Source organism: Tachyglossus aculeatus, chromosome X1 (assembly GCF_015852505.1).
Source record: "Tachyglossus aculeatus isolate mTacAcu1 chromosome X1, mTacAcu1.pri, whole genome shotgun sequence".
Lineage (NCBI taxonomy): Eukaryota > Metazoa > Chordata > Mammalia > Monotremata > Tachyglossidae > Tachyglossus > Tachyglossus aculeatus.
Genome location: NC_052101.1, coordinates 37,309,039 through 37,335,606, shown reverse-complemented (window position 1 = coordinate 37,335,606; position 26,568 = coordinate 37,309,039). Strand labels below are relative to the sequence as shown.

The 26,568-nt window shown below is 49.9% G+C and overlaps 1 protein-coding gene across 1 annotated transcript; it reads left to right on the top strand.

Moving 5' to 3' along the window:
- The first annotated feature begins 244 nt into the window (after positions 1–244).
- Positions 245–19,882, top strand: SMIM3 (small integral membrane protein 3). Its single transcript, XM_038772823.1, has 2 exons — positions 245–501; positions 17,035–19,882. Exon 2 carries the CDS (start codon positions 17,046–17,048, stop codon positions 17,232–17,234), a length of 189 nt encoding a protein of 62 aa, XP_038628751.1. The 5' UTR covers positions 245–501; positions 17,035–17,045; the 3' UTR covers positions 17,235–19,882.
- Positions 19,883–26,568: the final 6,686 nt, after the last annotated feature.

Sequence of the window (26,568 nt, the reverse complement as noted above, 5' to 3'; positions counted from 1 at the left end):
CCTTCCTCCTTCTCCTTTTCCTCCTCCTCCTCCTCCCCTCTCCCCTTCTCCTCTCTCCCCTCCTCCTTCCCCCTTCTAGTCCTCCTCCTCCTCCTCCTCCTCCTCCTCCTCCTCCTCCACCTCCTCTTCTCTTCTTCCTCCTCCTGGTCCTCGTCATCCTCCTCCCCACCTCCTGGCCCTCTTTGCTGTCCCTCCCCTCCTCCCCGCCCCTCGGCCCAGGCAGCAGGCCGGAGGAGAGCAGCCAGAGCTCCAACCTCAGGCCCCCGAGGGAGGGGAAGTGGCAGGGCCGGAGGACGACCCGGGACAGAAGATCGGACTCCCATCCCAAAGAGAGACGCGGTCCCTTCCCATCCTTTCCACCCCGGCCTGCTCGGTGGCCTGTTCGATCCTGACAGCTGGCCCGGCTCTAGGGAAATAGGCTGCGCGACCACTTTCCGCCCTCGCCAACCACCACTGTCTCAGCAAGGGGAGCTTTTAAACCTCCTGACAAGGAAGAACCAGGTACTGTTGCTTTGCGATACATTTTTAATGCTCAGTGGATGGGGGACGGTGTTTACTAGGGGGGATATTAAGGTCTCCCTCTCCTCCCGATCCCCGAGATGCTTGGCTTCTAAATCCAAGTGAGGCAGAGAGCCCTGGAGGAGAGGATGGAGGGGGTGAAACTTCCCAATAATGCTAGGCCCAGAGTTGGGGGGACTCATCCAAACGTGTAGGGGTTTCTTTCGAAAACTTCCTCTCCACCCTCCTCTTATCTTTTCCGTAGTAATGCTGTTTGTTCTCTTGCTGAGGCTGCTGGCTTGTTGACCCCTTAGTGTCCGTATTTTGTATCATCTCCCTAATTCGCGGTGGAGGGGGGAAATTCAGTCCCAGGTTTGATCGGGGGCGGGAAAAGTCCCGATTCAGTGCTCTCCCATTCAGCGTGCACTTCTCTGGACTCTCCTTTCCACAGCAACTAGCTGCTTTCTCCAAATGAGTCAGAGAGATGGAGAGAGAGAAGAGGGAGGAAGGGGGGAGAGGAGGGAGAAGAGAGAGGAAGACGAGAGGGAGGAGAGAGAGGGAGGAGAGAAAAGAAGGAAAGAGAGGAGAGATCAGAGAAGAGAGGAGAGAAAGAGGAGAGGAGAGAGAGAAAAGAGGAAGAAGGGGGAGGACAGAGAAAGGAAGAGACAGAAGAGAGAAAAGAGGAAGTAGAAAGAAAGGAGGAGAGAGAAGATAGGAAAAAGAGGACAGAGAAGAGAGGAAGGAGAAAGGACAGAAGAAAGAAGAGACGAAAGGGAACATTGGAGAGATAAGAGTACAGAGAAGAGAGGAAGGAGAGAGAGGGGAGGAAAGTGAGAAGAGAGGAGAAAGCAACAAGAGAAAGACAAAGTATGCATGTAAATTGGTTGAGATAAGGTACTCTCAGGACATGGTGGGGGGGAAAGGGGAGAAAACGGGGGAGTTGCTTTCTATCCAACTTCCCCATTTTCTTAACGTGGTATTTCCCTTCTTCCTGAGGCCAGTTTCCCCTTTCCTCTCCTGCTGTCTTGAGGAGGCCAAGATCTTGGCTCTAGCCGGGGTAAAGCCCCTGGGAGAGTAACTTGGTGGCTTGTTTATTTCCCTGGCGCTAGGGACTGACCACCCTCCTGTCCGGTCAGACTCGGCGTTGTCTGGCCGCTCCTCCTTCTGGGCAGCCTCACCCCCTGGCAGAACCCTCGATCCTCTCCTCCCTGCTGGGCACCCATCTCCAATCGCTGAGAGGGAGCGCTTTGGTTATAGCAAGGTCTCGTGGGGACAGTGGGCCACAAAAACATCGCCTGGTACAGTGCAGCCAGTTGCGAGAACCTACAGAGCAGCGGGGAAGGGGTGACGGGGTTCAGGAAAGGCAAGCCCAGCTTTGGGTCACCACCTATTTGAAAAGCAGGAGCTCTTCAGGGAGCGTCTCTGTGAAGAGCTGGCACCCTGGGTGTGCCCTGGACTTCCTTCTGGGACTGGTGCCAGGCAAAACCCCAAAACAGCAGTTTGCGCGGCTGGATTTATCATTCCGGCTTTGACACCCTGCCCCGCAGGCTGTGGGATTTCCCTTGAGTCTTGTGACTGAAATACTGGGTTGGGGCGAGCGATGTAAGAGTAAGACCGACCCCTGAGATCATAATGAGGATGGAGCTGGAGGATGTGTGAGTCTGTGACGATCGGAAGCAGCGTGACTAGTGGATAGAGCACGGGCCTCGGAGTCGGGAGGACCTGAGTTCTAATTCCGGCTCCGCCGCTTGTCTGCGGTGTGAACTTCAGTAAGTCAGTTCACTTCCCCGGGCTTTCGTTCTCTCATTTTTAAAATGGGGGCTAATACCGTGAGCCCTATATGGGACATGAATTGCGTTCTACTTAATTAGCTTGTATTTACCCCAGCACTTAAAACGGTACCTGGCACATAATAAGTGCTTAAATACCATTAAAACACAACAACAGTCAGACTTCAAGTCTCCCTGCCGAGTCAGGGCACTGACAGTGACTGGCAGAGGAGGCATTCATTCATTCAATTGTGTTTACTGAGTGCTTATTGTGTGCAAAGTACTGTACAACCCCCAAAACATTCTCCCTTCTCCTTTTCCAACTTCTTTTTCATAAATAGATATGCTGTAATAATAATAATGATGACATTTATTAAGCGCTTACTACGTGCAAAGCACTGCTATCCACCTGGGGCACCTGATCTTTAATCGGCTTGTCCGCCGATATCAAACATGGGTAACAGAGCATCAGGATCCAGGCTGACTCTTAACAATAAATGGTATTTTTTGAGCAGTTACTGTGTGCAGAGCACTGTACAACGCGCTTGGGAGAGTACACAGTTGGTAGACACGTTCCCTGCCCACAGAGAGCTCATGCCAAAAGACCCAGTGTGGCATATAACTCGTACTTCCCAAGCGCTCAGTACAGTGCTCTGCACACAGTAAGCGCTCAATAAATACGATTGAATGAATGAATACGACCTAATGTGACGGAGCCAGGTGGAGAGAAAACAGAGAACAAAGAAGTAGCTAGGAATCAAATCCTGGTAACTCTGTAAAGCAGAAAATCACAGCCCTTCCCGGCAATTGACTCACAGTCTCAATCTTGAAGGCAGTTCTGGCTTCTCCCCTACCCTAAGTCTGTTCAGTACGTCCCTTCTTTCTCCCTCTTTGTTACAGCCCTCTCCTCTTGAGCCCCTCCTCCCTCCCCTAGCCATTTCCTCCTTCTCCCCCGGGTTGAACTTCCTGACAAAACCGGGCCTTCTTAAAATAAATGAAATAAAAATACCTCACATATCCGTACTTTCTCCTGTGTTCCTGCCCATCTGTATTTGGTGGTTTAAAATGGAGGTCCTTCCAGGGCAGAGCCTGGGAGTTAGAGTTTGACCAAACATTAAATGTCAACAGGTAAATGGCTAGGGAGGGATGGTGTGCCTTGTTCCCTCACCCCAGGAGGCTGGTCTGGTCTGGCCCCCAGCGTGAAGGGGGTTGATTTAAATCAGGCTCTTTCCACTGAGCCATGCTGCTTCTCTGATAATAATAAAAATAAAAATAACTGTGGTTTTGGTTAAGTGCTTTCTATACGTCAAGCACTGGATTAAGTGCTGGGGTAGATACATGTGGGACTCACAATCTAAGTAGGAGGGAGTACAGGTATTGGATTTCTATTCGATCGTATTTATTGAGCACTTACTGTGTGTGCAACACTATACTGAGCGTTTGGGAGAGTACAGTATAATAGCAAACAGGCACATTCCTCGTCCACAGCAAGCTTATAGATGAGGAAATTGAAGTACAGAGAAGTGAAGTGACTTGCCCAAAGTGACACAAGAGAAAAGTGGCAGAGCCGGGATTAAAACCTAGGACTTCCGACTCCCAAGCCCATGGTCTAGCCACTAGACCTCCTTCCCCTCCCCACAGCACCTGTATATATGTATATATGTTTGTACATATTTTTTACTCTATTTATTTATTTATTTTATTTGTACATATTTGTTCTATCTATTTTATTTTGTTAATATGTTTTGTTTTGTTCTCTGTCTCCCCCTTCTAGACTGTGAGCCCACTGTTGGGTAGGGGCCGTCTCTATATGTTCCCAACTCGTACTTCCCAAGCGCTTAGTACACTGCTCTGCACACAGTAAGCACTCAATACGATTGAATGAATGAATCAGGAAGGGCTCAGGACAGCGATCTAGTCTAGAACGGCGCTGGAGTATCTGGAAGGCCCCCACACTCATTCCCAGGAACTGGGGTGGGCCCATGTTAATATTGAGATTCTAGGAACAGATTTCATACGGAACCAAACCCCTGGCTTTGTTCCAGAGCAGACCCAAACCTCAGTTTGGCCCATTCGTCATGGGCAAGGACCGTATCTAACAACTCTGTTATATTGTACTCTCCCAAGCGCTCGGCACAGTTTACAGCACACAGGGAGTGCTCAATAAATACCATTGATTGACTCCCCAGGAATATCACTAAACAAGGCCGGGTCTCCCAGGACCGCATCAGACCTGTGATATCCTTCTGATCCCCTGGGAAAAAGTCTGATGGAGACTTGCAACTTTGCTAGGCCGGCGCGCTGCAGCCCCGTCTGTGGGCCGTGAAATAGCAGCGGTAACCACGGAAGATGCCGGTTTCTGGGGGCCAGTGCTCACTCGGCTCAGCCTTGCTCATCTTGCAGGTCGCCCGCAGGCTCCTGAGATGCTGTGGTCGGGTTTGTCAAGCTTTGTGAGGGCCGTCTTGTGTAGCTGTCTCTGCATTCGGATCGATGGGAACCATCCCAGTGTTTTTCCATCTCAATACCCTAAAGGACCACACTGAAGTCTTGGCAGATACCAAGGGCAGAGCGGGCACCTTGAAAGAGAGAGGAGTCACCTGGAGTGAAACTAGAGCTGTCTGGAATAGCCTATGATCGACTAATCAACCAATCAATCAATCATCATCATCAATCGTATTTATTGAGCGCTTACTGTGTGCAGAGCACTGTACTAAGCACTTGGGAAGTACAAGTTGGTAACATATAGAGATAGTCCCTACCCAGCAGTGGGCTCACAGTCTAAATCAATGGTATTTATTGAGCACTTACTGTGTGCAGAGTACTGTACTTGGGAAGTACAGTATAATACCATTTGTAGGCATGACATCTGCCCACAAGGAGCTTACAGGTTAGATGGGGAGAGAGACATTAAAATAAATTACTGATAGGAGACATGGCAGCGTATAAGGATATATCCATAAGTGCTATGCTGCTGAACGGGCGGTGAATATCAAGGGCTTAAGGTGTACAGATAGAGTGCTCAGGCGATGCAGAGGGTAGGGAGGATAGGGGAAATGAGAGATGTTATTTTAGGAGAGCTTTGAAGGAGGGGAGAGTGGTGGTCTGTCAGATCCGAAGCAGGAGGGAGTTCCAGGTCAGAGAGAGGACGTGAGCAAGTGGTAATCAATTCCAGGTAATTAGAAAAAACATATATCCCATTTTCCCCAGCTTTTTCGGCACTTCTTGCCCTGGGCCATCATAAATGGCAAATGCAGAAAAATCAATAACACTTTAGCAGGGACAAACACTGAAATTTGTCAACGTTCTTCTCTCAGCAGCTGGTAGGTGATGTTCCTTCACCTCACATATGGCTTCAGTGCCCTTTTCTGTGAACAGGGAGAGTGATGATGGGGCCCAGTAGCCAGGAACCAGATTGTGAATTTGGCCCAGGAGAGCTGGTGGAAGGCAATCCCACTCTGATCATTTCTGACACTAACCAGCGACGCCCTCTGCTCCCATCACCCCTTCGCCTTACAGCAGGCAGTTAAAAGTGATGATCGGAAAGCCACAAAGGGACTTGGTAACTAAAGGAATGACACACACACCCCTCCGCGTAGCTTGGTCTGCATTCTGTTGCCGAATTAGTACAGTGCTCTGCACACAGTAAGCGCTCAATAAATACGATTGAATGAATGAATGCTTGATTGTATTCCCCATAAGAGCTCTGAGTGAGGAGCGAAGTGTCCCCACTTTTCTGCTCCCTTCTCCCCTTGACCCCAACACCGTCCCGCACAATCCTGCCTCGTCAACCTATTGGGAGGGTAGAATCGGGACTTTTCCACTACACTTGAAAGGTTTGATCCTCAAGGGTGGGCTATGTTCCTCACTGAGAGGAGGTCAAGGGGCACAAACTCTTTGAGTCATGTGCCTGAAGATGGGGTGGAGAGTTCATCCCTAGAAAAGGCCCAATTGGCCCCCAAAACTGGGAGGGGGGCACCCCTTCTAGCAAGCAGGTTCAGCCAAAGACAGGAGGAACATCACAAGCTGGGCCCACAGGTCCCTGGTACCTCCCTGTTCTGCCCGCCCTCCGACTGTTGCTCCCACACAAAGGCAACTGCTTGGAGTCCAGCTTGTTGAGGAAGCCTGAGCCAGGGCCCCAGGATGACTGGAAGGGACATTCATTCATTCATTCATTCATTCAATCGTATTTATTGAGCACTTACTGTGTGCAGAGCACTGTACTAAGCACTTGGGAAGTACAAGTCGGCAACATATAGAGACGGTCCCTACCCAAAAGCGGGCTCACAGTCTAGAAGGGGGAGACGGACAACAAAACAAAACACGTGGACGGGTGTCAAGTCTTCAGAACAAATAGAATTAAAGCTAAATTCATTCATTCAATCGTATTTATTGAGCGCTTACTGTGTGCAGAGCACTGTACTAAGAGCTTGGGATGTACAAGTTGGCAACATATAGAGATGGTCCCTACCCAACAGCGGGCTCACAGTCTAGAAGATGCACATCATTAACAATAAATAGAACAGTAAATTTGTACAAGTAAATAGAGTGATGAGCCGGCTGTTGGGTAGGGACTGTCTCTATATGTTGCCAACTTGTACTTCCCAAGCGCTTAGTACAGTGCTCTGCACACAGAAAGCGCTCAATAAATATGATTGAATGAATGATAAATCTGTGCAAATATATGTACAGGTGCTGTGGAGAGGGGAAGGAGGTAGGGCGGGTGGTGATGGGGAGGAGGAGAGGAAAAGGGGGGCTCAGTCTGGGAAGGCCTCCTGGAGGAGGTGAGCTCTCAGTAGGGATTTGAAGGGAGGAAGAGAGCTAGCTTGGTGGATGTGTGGAGAGAGGGCATTCCAGGCCAGGGGGATGATGTGGGCTGGTGGTAGATGGCGGGACAGGCGAGAGCGAGGTACAGTGAGGAGGTTAGTGACAGAGGAGCAGAGGGTGCGGGCTGGGCTGGAGAAGGAGAGAAGGGAGGTGAGGTAGGAGGGGGTGAAGGGATGGACAGCCTTGACGCTGAGAGTGAGGACAAGGCAGGGCAGAAGAGGGAGGGTGCTGCCATTGCTGCTGCCCCCCCCCCCTTCCTGGTGATGCTCTGATCTGCCCTGGACCCCATCCCTCCCGCAGAGTTAATCTTGCCCGAGGCAGCGGAGGATGGGGGAGAAAGGAGAGATTGGGCTGCTCTATCCAGAGTTTGCCAGGAGTGTTGGGGAGGAAGCCATGGCCAGCAGGGAATCTCCTGGGAGCCCCTTCAGACTTTTACCCTCCTCGCACTCCCACCTTGGTCCTAGTCCAACACACTGACCCACACACCCCCAGGGACCAACCCCGGCTTCAAGTGTCCCTCAGCACTAGTAGCCAGAAATCTCTCTTCCACTACTCTCAGTCCCATCACAGAGTGGTATCAGCACCACAGAGGGCAGGTGTGGTCCCAAGTCCCATTGCTTGCCCTAATCATCATCCTCATCATCGTAATAATTGTGGTATTTGTTAAGCCCTTACTATGCGCCAGGCACTGTACTAAGCGCTGGCGTGTATACAGGCAAATCAGATTGGATACAATTGCTGTTCCACATGGAGCTCACTGTCTCAATCCCCATTTTCAAGTGTGGCTCAGTGGAAAGAGCACAGGCTTTGGAGTCATCATGGGTTCAAATCCCGGCTCCTCCAACTGTCAGCTGTGTGACTTTGGGAAAGTCACTTCGCTTCTCTGTGCCTCCGTTCCCTCATCTGTAAAATGGGGATTAAAACTGTGAGCCCCCCGTGGGACAACCTGATCACCTTGTAACCACCCCAGCGCTTACAACAGTGCTCTGCACACAGTAAGCGCTCAATAAATACGATTGATTGACTGATTTTACAGGTGAGGTAACAAGCACAGACAAATGAAATGACTTGCCCAGGGTCACCCAGCAGACAAGTGGCAGAGCCAGGATTAGAACACACAGCCTTCTGGGTCATCATCATCAATGGGAGTTAGTGAGTGATTACCGTGTGCGGTGCACTGTACTGAAGTGTTTGGGAGACTACAACACAACGATAAACACATTCCCTGCCCACGATGAGCTAATGTCTCACCGAAAACAAAACGACAAGAGACAGGAGGCATTCATGTGAGGTGTGTAACGCTGCTCTTTCATGGGAAATTTTGGTTCTTCCTTTCTGAGAACCACAGTTGGTCCCATTACCTACAGGTCACAAGTTCATCAGCCTGACACTTGGCTACGTTGTTAATCATCATCATCATCATCAATCGTATTTATTGAGCGCTTACTATGTGCAGAGCACTGTACTAAGCGCTTGGGAAGTACAAATTGGCAACATATAGAGACAGTCCCTACCCAACAGTGGGCTCACAGTCTAAAAGACAGGCCCTGGCTTCTGGCCACAAAAAAACAACACTAGAAGAAAGGCCTGGAGCCGCTGCTGTGGGGAGCTGAGAGGAGGAAGGGGGTTAGGGAGAAAGACCTGAATTTAGGGAGCCAGCTGTCTACTCTGGCACTCTTTTTTTAATGGTATTTTTTATAATAATAATAATAATGATATTTATTAAGCGCTTACTATGTGCAAAGCACTGTTCTAAGCGCTGAAAAGGTTACAAGGTGATCAGGTTGTCCCACGGCGGGCTCACAGTCCTAATCCCAATTTTACAGATGAGTTAACAGAGGCCCAGAGAAGTGCCCAAAGTCACACAGCTGACAAGTGGCAAAGCCGGGATTTGAACCCGCAACCTCTGACTCCAAAGCCCGGGCTCTTTCCACTGAGCCACGCTGCTTCTTTTTAAGCACTTGGTATGCGCCAGGCATTGTACTAAGCACTGGGGCAGATAAAAGATAATCAGGTTGGACACAGTCTATGTCCCATCAGGGGCTCCCAGTCTTAATCCCCGTCTACAGGTGAGGTAACTAAGGGGCAGACAAGTTAAGTGACTTGCCCACGGTCGCACAACAGGCACGTGGCAGAGCTGGGATTAGAGGCGAGGTACCTGAGGTTCAGAGAAGTTAAGTGACTCGTCCAAGGTCACACAACAGAGTCGGTGGAGGTAGAGTGAGAACTCAGGCTCTCCGACTCCTGGGCCCGTGCTCTTTCCACTAAGCCACACTGCTTCTCTTCACATGGTTCTGTCATATCATCATCATCATCAATCGTATTTATTGAGCGCTTACTATGTGCAGAGCACTGTACTAAGCGCTTGGGAAGTACAAATTGGCAACATATAGAGACGGTTCCCACCCAACAGTGGGCTCACAGTCTAAAAGTCTCCCCCCCTCCCCTGCCACTTCTTCCCCAAGCTCCCACAGGCTGCCTGCTCTTCCATGAGCCCCTCATGGGACATAGACCGTGTCCGCCTGATTATCCTGAATTTATCCCAGCGCTTAGTACAATGCCTAACCCATAGTAAGTGCCACAAGCTCCGGCTGCCTCTCCCGCCCACTCCACTCTGTTGCCACCACGTCCCACGCAACTCTCCCCCCGGGCGAAGTCAAATCTCTGTACCTCCTCTCATATGAAAGGGGGGTGGCAGCTGCCTTTTCAGCGTGCCGGTCTCTGAGAATGATTAAATGGCAACACCTATTCAATCTTTGCCTCCTTTGGATAACTAGGTCAAACTCCACACTGGCGTCTCCGGTCACTTTCCTCCCTCTCTTCAAAACTAGTCCAGTGAGTCATCAGGAAATCATCTCTTTATGGCCTTCTTCATCAATGAAGAACTCGGGCTGCAAGGACGGACGCAAGCAGTTTCCTAAACGTTAACCGTCCGCCGCAGCTGCAATCAGATAAGGACACGTTTCAGGTCCCTTCTAAAACAGCAAAGGTTGTTTATTTAATACCTGGGCTCCCAGAAAAACCTCAGAAGTCACGTCACCAGTGTGTTGTGGGTGGTTGTTTTCTCAGCACCAGTTTAAGGTTAGTGTTGTGACTCCTTACCAGACTGCTGGAGGTTTGGGCGGTCTTTCCAGAGATCCGCTCAGGTTAAAAACTCATGCCCTGGTTGAAAATCAATCAATGGTATTTACTGAGTGCTTACTGTGTGCACTGAGCATTTGGGAAAGTACAATACAGTGGAGTTGCAGGCATATACCCTACCCACAACGAGCCTACTGTCTAGAGATTCATTCATTCATTCAATCGTATTTATTGAGCGCTTACTGTGTGCAGAGCACTGGACTAAGCGCTTGGGAAGTACAAGTTGGCAACACATAGAGACGGTCCCTACCCAACAGTGGGCTCACAGTCTAAAAGGGGGAGACAGAGAACAAAACCAAACGTATTGACAAAATAAAATAAATAAAATAGGTATGTACAAGTAAAATAAATAAATAAATCATCATCATCAATCGCATTTATTGAGTGCTTACTGTGTGCAGAGCACTGTATTAAGCACTTGGGAAGTCCAAGTTGGCAACATATAGAGACGGTCCCTACCCAACTGTGGGCTCACAGTCTAGAAGGGGGAGACAGACAACAAAACGAAACATACTAACAAAAGTAAATAAATAGAATATGTACAAGAGTAATAATAATGATATATAATATTATAGAGTAATAATATTAGAGTAATTAGAGTAATAATAACCAAAGCAGCAACGTTCTTAGAGATGAGAATGTGGGCCATTTCCCTGAGGCCTCCGTTGAAAATATGGACTGCTTGAAAATGGGGGAGGGATTAGGTGATCTTTGAAGATATTTTTGAGTCCCGGCAAGTCTCCAATCCTAAGTGAAGGGACACATATACCCCTAGAATTAGTATGTGATGAGCTTATAAATGGATACAATAATGATGGCATTTGTTAATAATAATAATGGTATTTGTTAAGCGCTTACTATGTGCAAGGCACTGTTCTAAGTGCTGGGGAGGATACAAGGCAATCAGGTTGTCCCACATGGGGCTCACAGGCTTACTCCCCATTTTACAGATGAGGTCACTGAGGCACAGAGAAGTGAAGTGACTTGCCCAAAGTCACACAGCTGACAAATGGCAGAGCCGGGATTAGCACCCATGACCTCTGACTCCCAAGCCCGTGCTCTTTCCCCCGAGCCGCGCTTACTATGTGCAAAGCACTCTTCTAAGCACCGGGGAGGGGGGTACAAGGTGATCAGGTTGTCCCACGTGGGGCTCACGGTCTTCATCCCCATTTTACAGATGAGCTAACTGAGGCTCAGAGAAGTTAAGTGACTTGCCCAAGGTCACACAGCAGACAATAGTTTGTTTCTTTGGGCATGTTTTTCGGGCACCGATCAAAGTAGACAGGGCTTTCTTTCCAAATTAGGAGTAGTGTTCGTTTCCTGAATACCTGCGGGTGCGACACGCTGTACTGAGCACTTGGGAAAATACAACAGAAGTAAATCAAGGCATCTATAATTCTCCTGCTTCCTCCTCACCTTTCCATCATTCAGGCAGCAGAGGGGCATGGCACTCATGGACTGGTGGGCTCTGACTTTGCCTAGCCAAAGGACGCTGCTTTTAGACTGTGAACCCACTGTTGGGTAGGGACTGTCTCTATATGTTGCCAATTTGTACTTCCCAAGCGCTTAGTACAGTGCTCTGCACAGAGTAAGCGCTCAATAAATACGATTGATGATGATGCTGCTGCTGCTGGACAGCAGTGTGCCCTAATGGATAGACGATGGGCCTGAGAGTCAGGAGGACCTGAGTTCTAGTCCTGCTCCATCACTTGTCTGCTGTGTGACCTTGGGCAAGTCATTTAACTTCTCTGCGCCTCAATTACCTCCTTTGTAAAATAATCCCCATTACAGTAATATAATAATAATAATCATGGTATTTGTTAAGTGCTTACTATGCGCCAAGCGCTGTTCTAAGCACTAGGGTAGATACAAGGTTATCAGGTTGTCTCATGCAGGGCTCACACTTTTAGTCCCCATTTTACAGATGAGGTGACTGAAGCACAGAGAAGTTAAGTGACTTGCCCAAGGTCACACAGCAGACGAGTGACGGAGCCGGGATTAGAACCCACTTCCTTTGACTCCCAAATCCAGGCTCTTCCCACCATCATCATCATCATCATCAATCGTATTTATTGAGCGCTTACTATGTGCAGAGCACTGTACTAAGTGCTTGGGAAGTACAAATTGGCAACATATAGAGACAGTCCCTACCCAACAGTGGGCTCACAGTCCACGCTGCTTCTCTAGGGTTCTCTTAATAATAATAATAATAATGGCATTTATTAAACACTTACTGTGTGCCAAGCACTGTTCTAAGCGCTGGGGAGGTTACAATGTGATCAGGTTGTCCCACAGGGCGCTCACAGTCTTCATCCCCATTTTACAGATGAGGTAACTGAGGCCCAGAGAAGTGAAGTGACTCGCCCAAAGTCACCCAGCTGATAAGTGGCGGAGCTGGGATTTGAACCCATGACCTCTGACTCCAAAGCCCAGGCTCTTTCCCCTGAGCCACACTGCTTCTCTAATCAGATAATCAGATTGGACTCTGTCCCTGTCCCACAGGGAGCTCACAATCTAAATAGGGGGATAGAACAGTTATGGACTGTGAGCCCACTGTTGGGTAGCGACTGTCTCTATATGTTGCCAACTTGTACTTCCCAAGCGCTTAGTACAGTGCTCCGCACACAGTAAGCGCTCAATAAATACGATTGATTGATTGATGCCCATTTTACAAATGAGGAAACTGAGGCATATATATAAGCGAATTGACTTGCAAGAAGCAGCGTGGCTCAGTGGAAAGAGCCCAGGCTTCGGAGTCAGAGGTCAGGGGTTCGAATCCCAGCTCCGCCACTTGTCCGCTATGTGACTTTGGGCAAGTCACTTCACTTCTCTGGGCCTCAGTTCCCTCATCTGTAAAATGGGGATGAAGACTGTGAGCCCTCGTGGGACAACCTGATCATCTTGTATTTCCCCCCAGCGCTTAGAACGGTGCTGCGCACATAGTAAGCGCTTAATAAATGCCATTATTATTATGACTTTGAGTCCCCTTTGGGACAGGGACTGTGTCCAACCTGATTAGCTTGTATCCACCCCAGCGCTTAGAAGAAGTTTCTGGCACATAGTAAGCCCTTGACAAATACCATAAAAAAGAGCTCGACCTGCTCAGCATGATACATGCACTTGGGCTAATCCAAGACAGGCCCAGAGCCAACATCCGATGGTTCCGTTCTTTTTACGGAATGAGAGTGCAAGCACCCAAAAAACTTCTTTTCCTGAAGAAATGGACCACATGCAACCTTTCTTTTTACAGAATGAGAGTGCAAGCACCCAAACACTTCTTTTCCCGAAGAAATGGACCACATGCAACCTTCAAGTTCCCATCGTCAACCTTCAAGAGCTCATCTGGGCTTTTAAAAAAAAGGCTATTAATAGCATTCTCTTTATCTTAGGGGCCGGATCAGACTCTGCTTTCCATTACCTCATGATTCAAGTCTACCAATTCACAGCTTTGGCCTTTACCCTACTTCACTCCCAGCTCTCCAGTTATTTCTTGGAAATTTATGCCTTTTTTCTGCATTTTCTAATAGGTTTTTATGGGTAGTTATGGAATGCGGCTGCTTTCGGATCTGCCCTCTTCCCGGCTTATAGCCATCCAGGAGTTCGGGTCAGAAGAGCCATCTGGAAGACGTGCATTCCCTGCTAATTCATTCATTCAATCAATCAATCAATCGTATTTATTGAGCGCTTACAGTGTGCAGAGCACTGTACTAAGCGCTTGGGAAGTACAAGTTGGCAACATGTAGAGACAGTCCCGACCCAACAGTGGGCTCACAGTCTAGAAGGGGGAGACAGAGAACAGAACAAAACATATTAACAAAATAAAATAAATAGAATAAACATGTACAAATAAAATAGAGTAATAATAAATAGAGTAATAATAAATGGAATAATAATAGAGTAATAATAACAAATAGAGTAATAATAAATAAATAAATAGAGTGATAATAGAGTAAAGATAAATAAATATAGTAATAATAAATCGAGTAATAATAAATAAATAAATAAATAGCATAATAAAAAATAAATAAATAGAGTAATAGTAATACCCCAGCACTTCATTCATTCATTCAATCGTATTTATTGAGAGCTTACTGTGTGCAGAGCACTGTACTAAGTGCTTGGGAAGTACGAGTTGGCAACATCTAGAGACGGTCCCTACCCAACAGCGGGCTCACAGTCTGGAAGGGGGAGACGGAGAACAGAACAAGACATATTAATAAAATAAAATAAATAGAATAAACATGTAATAAGAAATAAATAAATAGAGTAATAATAAATGAATAGAGTAATAATAAATAAATAAATAGAGTAATAATAGAGTAATAAGAAATAGAGTAATAATAGAGTGATAATAAATAAATATACTAATAATAAATAGAGTAATAATGAACAGAGTAATGATAAATAGAGTAATAATAAATAAATAGAGTGATAATAAATAAATAGAATAATAATAAATAAATACAGTAATAATAAACAGCGTAATAATAAATAAATAGAGTAATAGTAATACCCCAGTGCTTCATTCATTCATTCATTCATTCGTATTTATTGAGGGCTTACTGTGTGCAGAGCACTGTACTAAGAGCCAATGATAGCAAGACCAGAGGCAAGAGAGAGAGGGAGACTGAGGAGAAAAGTCCAGGGGGGACAGATGATTTAGAACAACAGCCAAAGAGCAGCGTGGCCTAGAAGAAATAGCTTGGGCCTGGGAGCCAGAAGACCTGGGTTCTAATCTCAGCTCTGCCAGTTGCCCGCTGTGTGACCTTAGGAAAGTCACTTAACTTCTCGCTGCCTCAGTTTCCCCATCTGAAAAAATGGGGATTCATTATTTAGTGATCCCCATGTGGGGTTGGGAGTGTGTCCAACCTGATTAATCTGTATATACTCCAGTGCTTAGAACAGTGCTTGACACATAAGCGCTTAATGAATAATATGATAGTGATAATAATAATAATAATGACAGTCCACTCTGGCAGAGAGCACAGGTTACCTCTGCTCTATTTCTGTGTGCTCTGCTAGTCTCTCTGTATTCAGAGCCACCCCTCCAACGGTGCCATTTACCTCCAGTGTGCAGTGGACAGGGCATAAAAGGCTTCTCCGTCAATCAGTGGCATTTATTGAGTGCTTACTATGTGTCCAACACTGTACTGAGTACTTGGGAGAATACAATACAACAGAACTGGGCCCCGTTCTAGGGCAGAGTAAGAGATGGACCTCTTGGAAGTAAATGGTCAGTTCATATAAGGGATTACTCCACTTCTCTCTAGACCCTAGACTTGTCAATCAATCAATTGCATTTATTGAGCGCTTACTGTGTGCAGAGCACTGTACTAAGCGCTCGGGATGTACAAGTTGGGCCTCCAGACTGTAAGCTCATCATGGGCAAGGAACGTGTTTGCCAATTCTGTTGTATTCTCCCGAGTACAGAGGGGCAGGTTGGAACATTTGCTGGAGCAGGGATGGTCTGGAGCCTTGTTTTGTGCTGGCTGAGGTCTGCTGGTGAAAAATCAATCAGTGTTATTTATTGAGCACTTACTATACTAGGTGCTTAAAGCCAAAACAATCCAAACAGTTCCTAGCTTCAGATCAGCAAAGAGCTCTTGCTGCTAGAGGATTGGTAATCATATTTATTCAGCACTTACTGTACGCAGAGCACTGTTTTAAGCACTGGGAAAGAATACAAAAGCCGAATTAGTCTCAAGAAGTTTGTCAGAAAAGCCTTTATGGGGGTCCCTTGCCTAGACTTTCCAGATCTCAGTGCTATCAAGACTGTGAGCCCGTTGTTGGGTAGGGACCGTCTCTATATGTTGCCAACTTGTACTTCCCAAGCGCTTAGTACAGTGATCTGCATACAGTAAGCGCTCAATACGATTGAATGAATGAACCGCAAGTACCCCCTCTTAAACCTCCTGCTTCCTCTCTTCTCCCCGCCCTCTTCATCCATGTTTTTTTGGTTCCGGGATGCAAGACTGTGAGCCCACTGTTGGGTAGGGATCGTCTCTATATGTTGCCAACTTGTACTTCCCAAGCGCTCTGCACACAGTAAGCGCTCAATAAATACGATTGAATGAATCACAACGCACTCCTTTCCCTTGGACCTCCATTTTCTAGGATTCCCAGTGCCGGCATGAATTCAGGCTGGGGAACGTCACGTCTGGAGCTCAATGGAGTCCCTGGTCCAGCAAAAACTAAGCCATTTCAGTGCACTCAGATGCCCCATTATCCTCGGATTACATTCTTGCAGAATCCCCACAGTGAGGAGGGGTCGTAGTCCTCACTCCACATCCCCCTCGCATCATAGTTGTACTCACCCTGCGTCCCACCTGATGCACACACTCATGACCGGGCCCCACCCTGTACCCAGACAGATTCTTCTACTTAGACTGCGAGCCCCATGTGGGACAGTGACTGATTCCAACCTAATCTATCCCATTCATTCAATTGCATTTATTGAGCGCTTACTGTGTGCAGAGCACTGTACTAAGCGCTTGGGAAGTACAAGTTGGCAACATATAGAGGCGGTCCCTACCCAACAGCGGGCGCTTACAATTTAAGAGGGAGGAAGAGCGGTGATTTAACCTGTTTTACTAGCACTTAATTCAGTGCCTGGCACATAGGAAGTGCTTAAATGATACCATTCAATTAAAAATGGGAGAGAAGATATCAATCCAGAGATGTCAGTGGAAGAGTGCCCTTGGGGGAAGGGATTGCTGTTCTGGGGGAGGGCCTCTGCCAGCATCCCACAGAGAAAGGGTGGCGGTGGGACCTCTGAGGAGTAACTCTATCCTGTCCTCCGCAGGGAGAAGCGACATGGAGGGAGCCAGTGGAGGGGTCACCCCAGCTGAAGTTGCGCTGCCCAAGCACATCTTGGACGTGTGGGTCATCGTCCTCATCATTCTGGCCACCATCCTGGTTATGACCTCCCTGGTGCTCTGCCCAGCCACCGCCGTCATCATCTACCGCGTGCGGACTCACCCCATGCGCAACGGAGTCGTTTGAGCCAAGAGACGGGGAGGGGGCCGAGAGGATGGCAGGCTGGAGAGTGTACCCCGCTGGGGTGGCAGCCGCTACAACACCAGGCGGACTTCAATGGGCACAAATGGTTTCACCGTGGGGTCAGGTAAAAATGGGGCAGAACAACTCCAAGACCTGGACTCTCTGGCCGCCAGGGCCGGCAGGGAAGGGGTCTCTCTTGTCACGGCCCAGACACGGATTGCTCACTCCAAAGCCCGGCACAGAGGCTGGCCACTTGGCCTTCTCAGGAGCCACTGGGTTCCTTCGACTTGCACGTTCATCCAGAAGGGCATTATGATTGGAGGCAGGAGGAGTGGTCCAAGGGATTTTCGAGGCCCGTTTGCTCTGCCGGATTGAGAAGTGAAGGATGCTTCCCCCAGGAGACAGGGAAGGCTGCCGGACTGGGGATCCTGCAGAATCCTGGTCATCCTGGTCAGCTTTAGCCCTGGTCCCAGGCGCCTTCCAGACTGGGCTCACAGGGCAGGGACAGACCTCGCTCTGGGGGTGCCGCGTTCCCCTTTGACCTTGTCGATCTGACAACGTGTAGGCTTATGTCTTTATGCCTACTGGATAATCTTAATCTGCCACACTCCCCACATGACCCACAGGGTCAGCTCCTGCAGGCGGTAAGCACTTCCATTCTCTAAGGCCAACCAAGGGGTAAACTGGCTCCATTCTTCCCAAAGGGACCCCCAACAGAAGAGAGGAGAAGGGCCGATCCCAACAGACTGGCCAGGCTTCCCACAGGCCACCTGTGTTCATTAAATGGCTTCCAAAAGCGGTGTTCAGTTTCTCAGTGACTGGGTTCCTCGGCTCTCATTTTCCACTGTCGCCTCAGCATCACTCATCCCCTTCCGCTTCTGGGAGACCGACTGCCGATCCCTAGAGAAGTGATCTTTGTGTCTCAGTATCCACCAGGTTGAATGGGAAGAACTGGGACCCCCACACTCCCTTTCCCCCAACAATAGAGGGGAAGTTACACACTGAAGAACTGGGGGCTTCAGCCAGAACTAGGTGCAATGGAGAATGGTGGGAAAGCCTCCAGAAGAAGAGAGAATGCTTTAGATGGAAAATGCACAACTAGTGTTGATGGTAACCATGAACCCTGGGAAGCAGCTGGCAGATCTTGAACCAGATGGCCTCACCAGCGTCAGATTTTTTTAAAAAAACAAAAAACATGGCCCTGTTCCAAGGGAAAAGGCAAAGAATGATGGCTTCCTCACCCTTACAGAGACCCTCCTGATTGTGACCAAAGTTGCTGGGTCCCTCCCATGCAGCGCCAGACCTGTCCCTCTTCCCTGATACATTTTTTACCGTTATAACTGCTTGTTAGCCTTTCTACTCCATCCTGTCAGCGACCAGGAGGGTGGAGGGAGACCTTCTCCTATTACTGCCAAGAGACTCTGCTGTTCCCCATCCCAGGATAAAGACTGCTTGGCAAGCTCATCCAGCCCCAGGAACTAGCAGCATTAAGGCAAGGGCCTCACCGAGAAATGATGATGGAAAAAACTGGCTCCGAAAAGATGACTTCGTTCTCCCCTGCACCTCCCACCTGGGCAAAATGAGGCACAGATGTAGCTGGCATTGAGCTGGGAGCTGGGGGAGCAACTCCAGGCTCTGAAGGGACTGGAGCCAGGGGTGCTGGGGACTGTAAGGAGCTGCCCAGATGTACCTCCTGGCAGACAGGAGAGACAGGCCTTGAAAGCAGCTGCCATTTCTAGGGCTGTTCTGAAGGTCCCAGGATTTTCACAGGGAGCTGTACCCTGGTCCTTGTTTCTGCTACAGTCTACATGTCTCTCCTGTAAATCCCCTACTTGCTCAGCAGTCTACATCCTCTTCCCTCTTTTAGTAGTCCTGGGCAAGTCCAACCTACAGAGGAAGTCTCTCTGGGTTGTAAGTTCAGACTGCCTTTGGGTCGACTGACACACTTTGACCTTTCTCCCCACCACCTTCCTGGTTTTTGTCTCAACTTCTTCTCCATCCCCTCTAGGCCCAAGATTTCACTTCAATGGCAGCCCCTTCCCCATCTCTGTCTGAAGCTTTCCATCTCCCATTGAGGGGACTGGGGTAGGTCTCTGCGACTGGTCTGTTATGTCGGTAAGGCAGGAAGGAGACAGTGGCCTCAAAGTACAGCTATCCTCGCCCTGATCAGGAGTTCAGATAGTCCCAGAAGCTCTAGTGTCTTAACTATCTCCCTCCCTGAAATGCCACCTTCCAATATTCCCTACCCATCTCCCTGCGTCCTGGTTTCCTGTTGTGGATTTATGGTCCCCATCTGCTTCGACCCCAGTATTTCTCAGAGACGCGGGGAGGGAGTTCGACTGGGGGTGTTCAGGGCTGGGGCCAAATGACCCGGAGTTTTTCTGTTCTTAATAGGACTCCAGACCAGTGTGGTAGCTAAAATCACATGACCAGGCACCCAGATTTACCACCAGGGTCCTAGGTGCCCACATGGTAGACAAGAAAATCCTAAACCAGATCCAGGAATCGACTTGCATTTTTTCTTAATCTAAAATCAGAGGCTCTCTCACCCGTGAAACAGTGTTTATACCCCTTATCAGCTCCTTTTTGGGTACCTCCTCTGGGGGCCTTTTGCCGGACTCTACCTTACCAAGAGGTAACTCCCTTTTTTTTTTTTTAATATTTGTTAAGCGCTTACTATGTGCAAAGCACTGTTCTAAGCGCTGGGGAGGTTACAAGGTGATCAGGTTGTCCCAACGGGGGCTCCCAGTTTTAATCCCCATTTTACAGATGAGGTAACTGAGGCCCAGAGAAATTAAGTGACTTGCCCAAAGTCACACAGCTGACAGTTGGCGGAGCTGGGATATGAACCCATGACCTCTGACTCCAAAGCCCGGGCTCTTTCCACCGAACCATGCTGCTTCCCTTCATTCTGGAAGCCTCCCGAGGCCTGATCTCTCTTCCTGCTGCCAGGATTTTCTCGACCATTTTGGCTCCTGCCTCCCTACCCAACTCTTCCCTTTATCATTGTGCTGACTGATTTATCCGGGTTAGTAATTAACATCCTGGAGCTGGGGAGGGGGTTCTGAGGGGTGATTAGTTTCCCCTTCCAGAACCTTAAAGGTTAAAGTGACAGGGTGGACCAAAGTAGACAGATAATGGTTGGATCATGCCTGACTCCTTTAGCACCCCACTACACCATATAAGCTATATGTTGCCGACTTGTAATAATAATAACGATGGAAGTAATATAGCTTCCAACTTGAAAAACACAAATACAGTTCTGTTAGTCCTGATTACCATTTCGTTAATATGTTTGTTTTGTTGTCTGTCTCCCTCTTCTAGACTGTGAGCCCGTTGTTGGGTAGGGACCGTCTCTAGATGTTGCCAACTTGTACTTCCCAAGTGCTTAGTACAGTGCTCCGCACACAGTAAGCGCTCAATAAATACGATTGAATGAATGAATGAACTGCTTACTATGTGCAAAGCACTGAATTAAGAGCTGGGGAGGTTACAAGGTGATCAGGTTGTCCCATGGCGGGGGCTCAAAGTCTTAATCCCCATTTTACAGATGTGGTAACTGAGGCCCAGAGAAGTGAAGTGACTTGCCCAAAGTCGACTTGTTCTTCCCAAGCGCTTAATCAATCAATCGTATTTATTTAGCACTTACTGTGTGCAGAGCACTGTACTAAGTGCTTGGGAAGTACAAGTTGGCAACATATAGAGACAGTCCCTACCCAACAGTGGGCTCACAGTCTAAAAGGGGGAGACAGAGAAGAAAACCAAACATACTAACAAAATAAAATAAATAGAATAGATATGGACAAGTAAAATAGAGTAATAAATATGTACAAACATATATACATATAAACAGGTGCTGTGGGGAAGGGAAGGAGGTAAGATGAGGGGGTAAGCGCTAAATAAACATGATTGTACATATCTATTCTATTTATTTTATTTTGTTAGTATGTTTGGTTTTGTTCTCTGTCTCCCCCTTCTAGACTGTGAGCCCGCTGTTGGGTAGGGATTGTCTCTATGTGTTGCCAACTTGTACTTCCCAAGCGCTTAGTACAGTGCTCTGCACACAGTAAGCGCTCAATAAATACGATTGATTGATTGATTGATTGATTGAATGATTATGGCATTTGTTAAGCGCTTACTAGGTGCAAAGCACTGTTCTAAGTGCTGGGGGGGGGCGGATACAAGGTGATCAGGTTGTCCCACGTGGGGCTCACAGTTTTAATCCCCATTTTACAGATGAGGTCACTGAGGCCCAGGGAAGTTACGTGACTTGCCCAAAGTCACCCAGCTGACAAGTGGCGGAGTGGGGATTAGAACCCACGACCTCCGGCTCCCAAGCCCGTGCTCTTTCCACTGAGCCACGCTGCTTCTCTATGCTATTGAGGGGGGTGGGGTGGCTTCTTTACCCACCCCCCATTATCTCCATTTAACAAACGAGGAAACCAAGAAGTGAGTGACCATGATCACCGACTGTGAGCCCGCTGTTGGGTAGGGACCGGCTCTATATGTTGCCGACTTGTACTTCCCAAGCGCTTAGTATAGTGCTCTGCACACAGTAAGCGCTCAATAAATACGATTGAATGAATGAATGAATGAATGAATGAGGGGGGCCAGTGGCTTAGCTGGGCCTAACCGCCATCTCCTCAGGTGGAGGCCCGAGTTCCTCCCACTAGGCCCCGTGGGCTGGGAAGCCACTTCCGGTTTGCCGGCGCCCCACCGGAGGGGGGCGCTATGAGGCGGGGTGAGCCAGGCCCCGCCCCAACTTCCAGGCCTTTCTGAGGCGAGGCGAGGCGAGGCGAGGCGGTGGGGCCGGCGGGCACTGTTGTCTCAGGCAGAGGTGGCGGGGGTCTGCTCTGGCACTCGGGGTGCCCTCAGCCCTGCTTTGTTACTCGGGGTGCCCTCGAGCCTGCTCCGTTTTTCGGAGTGCCCTCGCGCCTGCTTCTGTAATTTGGGGTGCCCTCGGGCCTCCTCCATTCCCTCAGGGTGCCCTCGGGACTGCTCCATGATTCGGGGTGCCCTCAGGCCTGCTCCGTCGCTCGTGTTGCCCTCGGGCCTGCCCCGTTTTTAGGGGTGCCCTCGGGCCTCCTCCATCACTTGGGGTGGCCTCGAGCCTGCTCCGTGATTCGGGGTGCCCTCAGGCCTGCTCTGTCATTTGGATTGCCCTGCTCCGTCGCTTGGGTTGCCCTCGGGCCTGCTCCGTTTTTAGGGGTGCCCTCGGGCCTGCTCCAGTCACTCGGGGTGGCCTCGAGCCTGCCCCGTTTTTCGGAGTGCCCTCGGGCCCGCTCCAGTCACTCGGGGTGCCCTCGGGCCCTGCTCCATCACTCGGGGTGCCCTTGAGCCTACTCCATCACTTGGGGTGGCCTCGGGCCTGCTCCGTTTTAGGGGTACCCCGGGCCTGCTCCAGTCACTCGGGGTGCCCTCGGGCCTGCTCCATCACTTGGGGTGCCCTCGGGTCTGCTCCATTTCTAGGGGTACCCTCGGGCCTGCTCCATCACTCGGGGTGCGCTCGGGCCTACCCCATCACTTGGGGTGCCCTCAGGCCTGCTCCATCACTCGGGCTGCCCTCGGGCCCGCTCTGTTTTTCGGGGTGCCCTCGGGCCTGCTCCATTTTTCGGGGTACCCTCGGGCCTGCTCCAGTCCGTCGGGCCCGCTCCGTGACTCGAGGTGCCCCCGGGCCCCGTCTGGCCTCGCCCATCCGTTCCTCGTTCCCGCCCCAACCAGCAGGGCCCGGCCCTCCTTTCGGCGTCCATTTTTCCCCTCAGGTTCACACTCTCCCCTCAGCGCGTCGGGTGCGAACTCGGGCGGACCCTCCCTCCCCGTCGGGTCCCCCTCCATAAGCCTCCCCTCCCTCCTGAGGCGTCGCCCGTTGGCAGCCCCTCCATCAGCCTCCCCTTCCGCCTGAGGCGGCGGCCGCCATTTTGTGGCTCGGGAAGGGGAAGGGGCCGACGAGCCCAACGATGGAGCATGGCGAGGGCGAGGCCGAGCCTCCGTCCGCCGGGCCCGAGTTCGTCCTCCACGGGGCCGTGGGCCTGGCCGACTGGGACGGGACGAGCCCCGACGGCTCCCCCGGCCCCGAGTCGGACGGCGAGCAGACGGACCACAGCAGCGACTGGACCAGGCCGTCGGACTCGGACGTGGAGTTCGTCGCCTACCGGGCCCCGGACAGGAAGAGGGCCGGGCCGGCCAACCCGCCCGCCGGCCCCCCGACGGCGAAGCGTCCCCGGCCGGACCCGGACCTGCGGGACGAGCTGGCCCAGCTGCGGCGGGAGGTGGCCCAGATGCGCGTGGAGGCGGCCGACACGCGCCAGAGGCTGGACTCCCTGAACGCCTGGGCCCAGCGCATCCCCCCGTGCCTGGCCGACGTGAAGGGGGCCCTGGAGCGGGTCACCCGGCAGGAGGAGGCCGTCATGAACCACGTGGCGGGGATGCAGACCTTCCTGAGGACCTTGAATGGCCGCACCAAGGCCTTGGAGGAGCAGGTCGGGGGGCTGGCCAACAGGCCTCTCCGCGCCCCCCTCCCTCTCCGGCCGGAGCCCCTGCACCCCCACGCCTGGGGACCCCCCGCCCTCGTCGGGATGCCGCCCCACGCGGGCCCCCGGCCTTTCCCCACCGGCTCCAGGCCCCCGACCTTTAACCCCAACCTCATCCCCCGGCCGGATCCCGAGGCCTACAGGGGCGGCCGCTTCCCTGCAGCCCTCCAGGCCCAGGAGCGCCCCAACTCCGGGCCAGCCCCCAAGCAGCCCCTCAAACCCGGAAACCCCCCCGCCTAAGCCGCCCCACGGCTCGCCCCCTTCCGCGTCTGTCCCGCCACCCCCGTTGTACAGGAGTTTAATAAATATCGAGTTTGTTTAGTTATCTCAAACGGCACTTCTGACATTACTCTCACATTGAAAGTGGGCGGGATGGCAGGTGAATGGGGGGGGGGGGCGGGGAAAGGGGGTATCCAGGGTATCCCTCACCCCTAATCTTCCCATCCGTGTAGAGTCAGAGAAGCGTTGCGGCTCAGTGGAAAGAGCACGGGCTTCGGAGTCAGAGGTCATGGGTTCAAATCCCGGCCCCGCCGCTTGTCAGCTGTGTGACTTTGGGCAAGTCACTTCACTTCTCTGAGCCTCAGTTAACCTCATCTGTAAAATGGGGATTAAGACTGTGAGCCTTAACCTCATCTGTAAAATGGGGATTAAGACTGTGAGCCTTAACCTCATCTGTAAAATGGGGATTAAGACTGAGCCTTAACCTCATCTATAAAATGGGGATTAAGACTGTGAGCCCCATGTGGGACAACTTTAGCACCTTGTATCCTCCCCAGTGCTTAGAACAGTGATTTGCACATAGTAAGCGCTTAACAAATGCCATTATTATTATTCTGCCAAGAACTTTTTTTTTTTTTTAACATCCCCTAGCAGTGGCTTCGGGGCATGTCCAGGAGCTCTCCCTGTCCAGTGGGTGCTGATGGGGTACTCGCCCCGGAGGTTGCCCAGGGTTTCGGGAACCAATCCAAGCCCCTCCCCAGCAGCATGTGGAGTCAAAACGAAGAAGGGGCCCCCACACCGGTCCTCTCCCCAGAAACACAGCACTTCCCATCCATGGATTTTTTTTTAAAAATTACTCCTCCGCCCTTGGAGAGCTGGAGATGCCTGAAACGATCATGTGAGAAGGTTTCTGTGGTAATGAGGAGTTGGCCGATGAAAGAACCCCAGCATCCGGGGCCTGAAGGATGCTCTAGTTACCCACTGTTTAGGTGGAGCCCTCGGAGGGGTCGGCGATTATCCAGTTTTAAGAACCTGTGAGATTGCACTAAGCACACTAACCACAGAAACTGGAGTCTTTCCTCAGGAAACTGATCCAAACAAGGTGGCTTACGTATAAGGGTTTGTAAGCGGTGTTGTAATTTCCCTCCCTCTCTGGCCCTTGGAGCTGCCCTTTCCAGGCATAAGCCACCTGCTCCTTTCAGCATTGGTTCTGCAGTTGGGTTCTTACCTGGCCTGCAATGGGCTCTATCAGAAGTGACTCTGGTTCAATACAGCTGTAAAATATCTTTCACTGCTGGGGCCACCCTGCCCCTTCCCCCAGCCTTTCTTTCTGTCATTTCTTCTCTCTGAAAGGTGAGAGGTGGGACATTGCAGAGGGTTTGGAACGCTTGGACTGGAAACCTTCAGGGAATCTGCAAATTAGTCATCTTCTGACAGATCTCAGGGCAGCAGACATTGATCATACCTGGGACTCCTCACTGACCTCAGGGGTCAGTGAGAGAGAATAAACGTCTGGCAATAGAAACGCTGGAATGGTCCCATAGGTGTTGGGGGAAGCCAGTCTGCGAAAATCCAACTTCAGTTTCATCCCCAGATCTGGACCACATAACTGCTTTGTTGTTCCACACCCCTATTACCAAGGGTAATTTGTAAACTCACAAGGAGCAGATTCTTGGGGGAAAATTGTTTCCAAATATGGACGAAAATAAAGCATTTCCATGACAAGAGACATTTGACTAAAAATGGAATCCTCACCTCCTCCTTCCAAGGGCAAGAGGATGAATCCGAATCAGACTAGGGCTCTCTCTCCCACCCCCAACGCAGCCAGGCAGCAACAATTATTACCATTTGGGCTCACGGGGTGGGCAGCTGGCTAAGTAGCTACAAAAATCTCACACTTTTTCTCCTTCACACCCCATCAGCAAGTACTCTTTGTCCCTGAGTTAAAGTACTATTCATTCATTCGTTCAATCGTATTTATTGAGTGCTTACTGTGTGCAGAGCACTGTATTAAGCGCTTGGGAAGTACAAGTTGGCAACATCTAGAGCCGGTCCCCACCCAACAGTGGGCTCACAGTCTAGAAGGGGGAGACAGAACAAAACAAAACATATTAACAAAATAAAATAGAATAAACATGTACAAATAAAATAGAGTAATGATAATAGAGTAATGATAGATAGAGTAATGATAGAGTAATGATAAATAGAGTAATGATAGTGATAATGAATAGAGTGATAATGAATGGAGTGTTAATGAATGGAGTGTTAATGAATGAATAGAGTGATAATGAATGAATGGAGTGATAATGAATGGAGTGATAATGAATGGAGTGATAATGAATGGAGTGATAATGAATAGAGTAATAATAAATAATTAGAGTAATAATAAATAATTAGAGTAATAATAAATAAATAAATGAATAGAGTAACAGTAATACCCCAGCGCCTAGAACAGGGCCTGAAGCGCTTAACCCCTTCCATGCCCAAATGCTTAGGGGTCAAGTGCTCAGTACGGCGCTCTGCCCACGGTAAGCGCTCAATAAATAAGATTCAATGAATGAATGAATGAATGAGAGAGGGGGAGGCTG

Coding starts and splice junctions, on each gene's coding strand:
- SMIM3 (XM_038772823.1), top strand. CDS start 17,046: ATGGAGGGAGCCAGTGGAGGGGTCACCCCAGCTGAAGTTGCGCTGCCC.